This window comes from Kryptolebias marmoratus, linkage group LG2 (assembly GCF_001649575.2).
Source record: "Kryptolebias marmoratus isolate JLee-2015 linkage group LG2, ASM164957v2, whole genome shotgun sequence".
NCBI classification, from domain to species: domain Eukaryota; kingdom Metazoa; phylum Chordata; class Actinopteri; order Cyprinodontiformes; family Rivulidae; genus Kryptolebias; species Kryptolebias marmoratus.
Window position 1 is genome coordinate 15609821 of NC_051431.1, and position 7823 is coordinate 15617643.

The 7823-nt window shown below is 44.7% G+C and overlaps 1 protein-coding gene across 2 annotated transcripts; it reads left to right on the forward strand.

Moving 5' to 3' along the window:
- The first annotated feature begins 1234 nt into the window (after positions 1-1234).
- Positions 1235-6571, forward strand: LOC108244630 (P2Y purinoceptor 2). 2 transcript variants are annotated; one of them, XM_017430993.3, is made up of 5 exons: positions 1235-1289; positions 1893-2238; positions 3512-3680; positions 3857-4202; positions 4288-6571. In XM_017430993.3, the coding sequence occupies exons 1-5, from the start codon at positions 1277-1279 to the stop codon at positions 4602-4604; spliced, it is 1191 nt and encodes a 396-aa protein (XP_017286482.1). In that variant the 5' UTR covers positions 1235-1276; the 3' UTR covers positions 4605-6571. The 2 variants fall into 2 exon arrangements, with proteins under 2 accessions (XP_017286482.1, XP_017286484.1); XM_017430995.3 differs by having other exon boundaries at positions 1893-2243; positions 4288-4629.
- Positions 6572-7823: the final 1252 nt, after the last annotated feature.

A 7823-nucleotide genomic window follows, 5' to 3' on the forward strand; every position in this document is an offset into this window, starting at 1 on the left:
CCCCCCCCCCCCCCCCCCCACACACACACACACACACACACAAAAGAATGTGGCAAAGTGCACAGCAAGTTAAGACGACTCATTTCTGATAAAGAAATCATACTTTAATATATCAGAAAAGGAACAACAAAGAGAGCTTCCTTTTGATGCGTGACCGCTTTCGACTCGAACTGAGGTTAAACAGCACTGTGCTCTGCATGCTGATGCGTGAGGAGCAGAAACCACACCTGGTTTGAGTTAGAAAGTTATTCCTGTGTCTCTTACAGCCGTGAGTGTAGAAAATCTCAGGCATGCAGCGCGCGAGGATGAGGGCTGCCTTCCTGCACGACAAGGCCAACCGTGGGCATCCCGTTGACGCAAAATCAGTCGACGCAGTCATCGTCTGAGAAGCGTTGATGTGTAGTTGGACAAGCGTTTGCTCGCACGCTCGTCCCATGAATTCACAAAGTAAATTAGCAAAAGTGTCATTATGAGTTAATACGGCATCTGTTTTACACTATCTGTCACATTCCATTGATGACTCAGAAAAAGAAAAACTATCTCTGGGCATGTGTTTGTCTCTGTGTTAGCAAAATATCTCACTGACCACTGGACTGTATTTAAAAAAATCCAGAAAAAGATCACTGGATGAACGTCTACAACCTCGTGGAGTCGACCTGATTCAGATCATCGAACACAGGAAACGGCTTTAAATCCGTCCCTTTTAAAGACGTTGAGCTAAAACTCGGCGTGGTGGTAGCTGAGAGTCACCTCCCAGCACATCCGCTGAGCTCTGCGTGTTTCACATGTTTTAAACCTAACTGTTGAAGCTGACCTGGTTTGTCTTGTTAGAAAAGTTGACCTTAGAAAACAGAAGGAGACGACTGATGTTTTCAGTTTCACGGCTACTGAGCTGAACGAGGACTTGGTGAAAGCTGAGAGTCACCCCCGAGCAACGAGTGCTAACTGGCCAAAACTCCAATTCAGTTCAATTCAATTCAGTTTATTTATACAGCGCCAAGTCACAGCATAAGTCGTCTCATGGCGCTGTTCAAAAACATCCACATACATTATAAAAGCCGATTAGTAAAAGTTTTCCATCTAAGGTAGCAAGCAGATTGTGTTGAATCTTCGCTTTGTTGCAGGCTCCCATCCTGAGCAGCACATTGGTGACAGTGGAAAGGAAAAACTTCCTTTCAACAGGAAGAAACCTCCAGCAGAACCAGAACCAGGCTCAGGACGAGCGGCCATCTGCTTCGACCGGCTGGAGTTTGAGAGGACAGGAAAGAGACACAGAATGACTCATCCAGGTGTGGTTTCTATAGGAAGAAAGACAAAGAAAGACATGTTGATGATAGAAATAATTACAGTGGAGCGAGTAAAGACAGCAGCAGAGGGAGGACATGTGGTCAGTTTGTCCTTCAGCAGTCTGAGCTGTTCAGGAAATTATGTTGTCGCGTTTTGTCATTCAGTTTTTAACGTGAACACCCTCCACCTGTGCCCAGTCTTGGCGCTGGAGTTCACTGTTAGTAAATATCAGGAGTTCTGTATCGCTCAGATTTCGCGAGAACTCATCCCCGTCAAAGCGGCTTTAAATTTTGATGAATTCTGAAGCAACAGAGTCCAAAAGTTGCTGTCGATTCTCGCTGTGTCTTGAAAGATGCAGCAAGGTGATAGAAAGTCCACTTGAGGCTCTGCTGTGTAAGTCTGAGGGAACCTCGGTGAATCGGTGGACCATTCCTGACCGTCCCTGAGCTGCAGAAACACGCCGAAGTGACTTACTCAGATCACGATTTTACTCTATTGTCATAAACCCATCTCCCGTATCTGCACGGTAACATCCACGTTGAAATGTTGAAACTCCAACACGTTCCCCAACCCTAACCCTGTTTTTAATCTTCTTCTTTTCTCAGGCGTCCTTATGACCACGCCGGCCCTCTCTGGCACCAGCATGACCAACTCCACCAACTCCAGTGTGTTCTGCAAGTTTAACGAGGACTTTAAGTACATCCTCCTCCCCGTCAGCTACGCCCTGGTCTTTGTGATCGGCCTGGCTCTGAACGCCACGGCGCTCTACGTGATTGTGTTCCGGACGAAGCGCTGGCGGCCCTCCACCGTCTACATGTTCAACCTGACCATGTGCGACACGCTCTACGTCTTCACCCTGCCCTTCCTCGTCTACTACTACGCCGACGAGAACGACTGGCCCTTCAGCGAACCCGTCTGCAAGCTCATCCGCTTCCTGTTCTACGCCAACTTGTATGGTACCGGAAAGAAGCGCTGCACAATGAGCAACACGTCACACAGCACAATCGGACAACACTTAAAAACTTGGAAAGCATTCGCTCTTCTTGAGCAATAAGGGGGAGGTTACGGTGAATAGATGAACATGAACTAGCCTCGGGCTTTTCTTCGAAACGCTTTCCCTCAGAAATTTAAAAGAAAAGGAGCTGCTGAGAAAAACGTACATGTCATTATTAATCCTAACAGAATGCACAGCTTTCTGCAAAAAGAGTGAGAATTAAACACTTTATATCTGTTTAGAAGAGTGAGTGAGATGAACAGACCATTCAAAATTATACAATACAGACAATAAATACAGCAGCCAACACATGACAAACTGGATATTTATTCTTTAACTGGAATGAGATGACAAAAAATACGACTTCCACCATCATAAATGTTACTTCCCTGTGAGATTATAGGCTACCCCAGTATCAGGCACTAAAAGAGGTGTAGTTTAAATAACAGGGCAGAAACATTACCCATCATAATATACAACACTGCAAAAGTCAGCCATTATATAATATTTTGCGTCCAAACAGCCAGATTTATTGTAATCTTTTAAAGATTTTTTTTTTATTATTTTGGCCTTATTTTTTATCAGTATGCGACCATTTTAAGAGAAATCTGGATTTTTAAAATTTTATTTGTTTGCTTGTCAGCCATAAAATGGATGAATCAGAGTTGAAGAACTTAGCAAAGAACCCGTTTGAAACGGGGTCTGTGTTGCCAGCAGCCAGTCACAAGCATACAGTTTGTTCCCATTTCTTTAGCTGAATCTAGGAAAAACACAGACGATGGCACTTTGACACGTAAAAAGTGTATTTTAGCACCAGCAAGCTGATTTCCAGAGCTTTCAGCTGAAAACTTTAACTGTAGTTGAAGATGAATTGACGTTTTTTTCTCAGGGTTTTAAAGGATTATTTTTTTCTTATAGACGTGACTTTCAGATACCGTTTATCTGCTGAAGATAGTTTTGTTTTTTTTGGCCTGACACCTCAGTTCTCTTCTACTATTTTGCTTTCCCTCTTACTTTAACTACGCTGCACAAACAGAAAATGAGTTTTAAAAGCTGCCAAAGTTCATAGAAAGTCTTTGAAAGACCTTCAGGAAGCCTGGAGAACCACCGATCGAGACCCCTTTGAACGATTACGAAAAAGTCTAGTTGCTTGGAAGTAGAACGGCGCGGTGGGAACATTACCCGTGACGGCATAAATAAAGCTTTTTGACGCATTTATCTGTGTTTTAGGCTCCATTCTGTTCCTGAGCTGCATCAGTCTGCATCGCTTTCTTGGCGTCTGCTACCCGGTCCGCTCCCTGAACTGGGTCAGCGCTCGTCAGGCCCGGCTGGTGTCTGTGGCGGTGTGGGCCTGCGTTCTGTTCTGCCAGGCTCCTGTCCTTTACTTCGTGAGAACCAGGTAATTAAAGCCTCTTCCCTGTTTGCGCCTGTTTGCTCTCACATCTCACCTCACCTGACCGGACAGCCAACCTGCCGGCTCACTGATTTGAATTTGGCGCTCTCTTTCCCCGCAGTAACCAGTGTCCCGCAGAAACCCCCTAACCACTTCCGATCCGTCCCCTTCTTTTCACCCAGGGACGTGGCCACCGAGCGGATCTGCTACGACACCACCAGCCCGGAGCTTTTCGACGACTTCCTGGTGTACAGCTCCGTCGTGTCGGTGCTCATGTTCGCCTTGCCCTTCATGGTGGTGATGGTGTGCTACGGCCTCATGGTGCGGAAGCTCCTGGAGCTCGGGTGGGGCTCCGACAGGGGAGCCGAGGGCGAAAGGGGCGGCCTGACAGCCCAGCGGTACAAGCAGAAGTCGGTGAAGACGATCATCGTTGTGCTGGCAGCGTTCATGCTGTGCTTCCTCCCTTTCCACCTCACCAGGAGCCTTTACTACTCCTTCAGGTACCTGAGGCAGGTCGATCCATCGCAGGTATGGCGCTAGCTCAGAGTTCGACGCGTCACGCCGACGATAGGAGCTGCAGGAAGTGTGAGACATTTTATTATGTCTTCATCAGATCAGCTGCAGGTTGCTGGAGGCGTCCAGCGTGGCCTACAAGGTGACTCGGCCTTTAGCCAGCGCCAACAGCTGCGTGGACCCCATCCTTTACTTCCTGGCCGGGCAGGACGTCCGCAGCAGCCTCACCAAGAAGATCAAACTGCCCTCGCTGAAGCCAGACAGCGTGAGCCAACAGCTACCAACGCAACTCTGATGCCCTCTCCCCCTCAAGCGCCGACCTGTCATGGAAGGCACCTACTGTCTGCGTCATGTTGGAGATTTAGCGCCCGTCAGACACCGGTGAGAGCGAGTCCCAGGCTCAGAGCAACAGTTTAAACCAGTGGTTTCCAATTATGGTCCTGGAGGGCCACCATCCTGCATGTTTTACTTGTTTCTCTGCTCCAACACACCTGATCTGAATCAATGGGTGATTAACAGGCTTCTGCAGAACATAAAGAGGTGATTTAACCACTGAATCAGGTGTGTTGGAGCAGGGAAACAAGGAAAACATGCAGGATGGTGGCCCCTGAGGACCAGCATTGGAAAACCCTGGTTTCAACCTTTTAAAGTGGGGTTCAGCAGGTATCGTTTGAACAAATAATGTCTTTGTATGACCTCAGTTTAGAGGGGAAAAAAACCTCAAGCTCCAATCTGAAACATTTAACTCCAACGCAGTTTTAGAAGCCTCCACATTGATGTTAGCCGCTGTTCAGGAGGAAGAGAGGTTTTCTTCCAATCAGAGAGTGGATGGTTCAACTTTTCCCCCACTAAAAGAACCTTGAGCGGTCAGTAAAACTATAAAGGTACTTTGTAAATGCAGTTTGTTTATTTACTCAGTATTTTCGAGTTATCTGCACAGTGGCAGCAGCAGCTAGCTGGGGCACTGCCAGAGAATAACTATGAAATGCCAAACTGAAGGTGGGTTAAGCTGTTTCTGTTTTAACCACTCTGATCCTGTGCTCCTTGCCCCCGAGACTAGCCACTAGCTCATCAATCTGGCCACTTTTAAACTCGTGTTCCTCCAACCTAAAGCGCTGTCTGCAACAGGTGAGACACTCATTGCTCAGAACCCCACTTTAAAGGATGTAAACTGTGCCTTTAATTTATAACCACATCCTCAAACGTTGTGCATAAGTTTTATTTCCATTTAGATCTTTTAATTGATATTAAACAGCTTTCAGAGGATGTTCTATACGTGCACCACATCGTTCTACACAGCTTAGATATTTATCTGTAGTTTTATTAATGATCTAATCGTTCTTCTGCTAGCACTGGGTAAAATCTCACACAAAACTGCCAAAGGAAATTTTACACACACAGTTGAACTACTTTAAATACTGTAACCTACTGAAGTACACAGCCTTTTTTTGTGCTCATAACCTGTGGATTCACAATTTCAAAAAAAAAAAATCACAGAATAAGCCGTTTTTCTTTTTTTTCAGGATGTTTTGGTTTGTTATTAATGTTGTATTTATGCTGCAAGATAATCACTTGAAGTTTTTACTCACGTACGTTTGGACAGGAACAAAGACGTTTCTGAGCTCGGCCAGAAAACGAGTCTGGTGTTTCATCAATCGAGAAATAAGTAGTCTTTAGATCATTCCCATGAATCTAATAAGATGTAAAGATAGTTGCTAATAGCGTGTTTCTGCTACAGTTGTTACAAACTACAAAAACAATCATTATAAATGGATGTTATTACTGTTTTTGGTGGTGACACAGCGCCCCTGTTTTCATTTATTAGTAAAGTTTGGGCACATCAGCCGGTGAGGGTTGGACTCACGGGTCTCCATTGCTGTAAGTTTGTGGAAGAGAAGCTGAAACTTTAGCTGAAACTTCTGGTTTAACGTCTGTGCCTGACAGAAGGCAGACACGTCTGCAGCCATCTGTAGCCTTCAGCGTCACTAAGACTTGTTTTAGTCATAAGCCAGTAAATCTGCTTTTGTGTCCACCTACATTCAAAACATATAAAACCAACATACTTTGGACACTAAGATCATTTTAAATTGTATATAGTTTGGATCTCATACCTTGTAAAAATGTCTTTGTTGTGCCGTAATAAAAGCCTCAACATAAAAAAAGGGAAATCAAGCCACTTAATCTCATCTGTATTGATCCAGATTAGGTTATTGCAGCGTGTGAATGCAACCAGCAGAGGGCGAGAGGCTAAAGGGAAAGGGCCACTGGTAGAGTTTTTTTTTTTTTTTAAGTTTCTTTCACACAAGAACAACCCTGTTTAAAATACACCTCCTTTTATTTCAATAGTAAAAACACGATACAGAAATAAACGTAATGCGACATAACATGATGTGGTCTGATATGAACAAATGCAACAAATCTGATGGACTCGTCTCCTACAGCAACGCGTCCGTATGAAAACATTCACTGATTATTGTAAAAACAATAAATAAAAAAGGAAAGAAAGAATCAAATGATGACACGCGATCGCAGGCGTCAGCCAATAAATACAAACCTTGAGAATCTCCGCTTAGACGGCATAAAAACAGCAAAAATGAAAAGTTCAAACCCTCTGCGATGGCAGCGCACACTTTCAAACTCACCAGGATGTAAATATGAATCAAATCAGCCGCGTGGCAACCGGCCTCTCATCTGTTTCTGCAAATAACTCCAAAAGGTAACCAACCGTGTCTGCGTTCAGTCATTTCTTACACTTATAGAGGTTGTAGAAGTGGAGTCTGGTCGTGTGTGTGTGTGTGTGTGATCACAGTTAAATTAGAAAACTGTATCAAGTGTTTGCTGAGGAAAAACACTGACATGTTTAAGATCATTTCAGCTTATGGAGTCTGCAGTGCAGATGTTTATTTCCCTCTTCGGGGGATCACCTCCTACATACTGCATGTTAAAGGTACAAAACTAAAATAAAAGTTTGGGTTTTTTTCCGTCCTCTTCTATATTTTACATATTTACATCCATGTACATGTTTTTGCTCTATAAAAGTGAGACCTTCCTATGTACCTTCAAAACAGTCTCCAAGTCCTAATTGAGGCACACGTCTGAGCTTTTAATGCGACTGAACGTGCTGCGATACGCCGGGAGGAGCCGCTCCGAATGAAAATCTGAACCCCGACGAGAGCTCAAAGGTGCCGAAATGTATCCACACGTGGCAAATATCGGTATTTTCGAATCTCCCAAGGGTTGAAGAGTTTTAACTGGAACTGTTCGTGTTTTGAGTCCCGGCCTCGTTGGCCGTTTGAATTATTGACCCGGTAAGAGATGCCTGGACGTGATCCAGCATCGGGTCAGAACGGCTGCAGTCTAATCCAGGAGGGCAGATCGAAGGGAAAGTTTTGGATCTCGTTGTAGCTTTTTTTTGCTTTGAGTCCAACAACATTAAGGATGAGATAGATGTGATTTGGAAACGTAACAAAGGTAGATTCTCTTAAAGACCTGAAGAGCACTGGAGCAGGATGAGGTGGATGTTTGTTACTGAGCATGACGCCTTACAGAATACTATGGGAGGCCCTTTAGGACGTGGAAAAGCAAGATTCGATTATGTCATAAAGGGCCTCTCATAGAACATCAAATCTGGAGTGA

Excerpts from the sequence above, each read along its gene's own strand:
- LOC108244630 (XM_017430993.3), top strand. Across the intron at positions 2,239-3,511 it reads TTCCTGTTCTACGCCAACTT|GCTCCATTCTGTTCCTGAGC; the intron begins GTATGGTACCGG and ends TCTGTGTTTTAG. Across the intron at positions 4,203-4,287 it reads GGCAGGTCGATCCATCGCAG|ATCAGCTGCAGGTTGCTGGA; the intron begins GTATGGCGCTAG and ends TGTCTTCATCAG.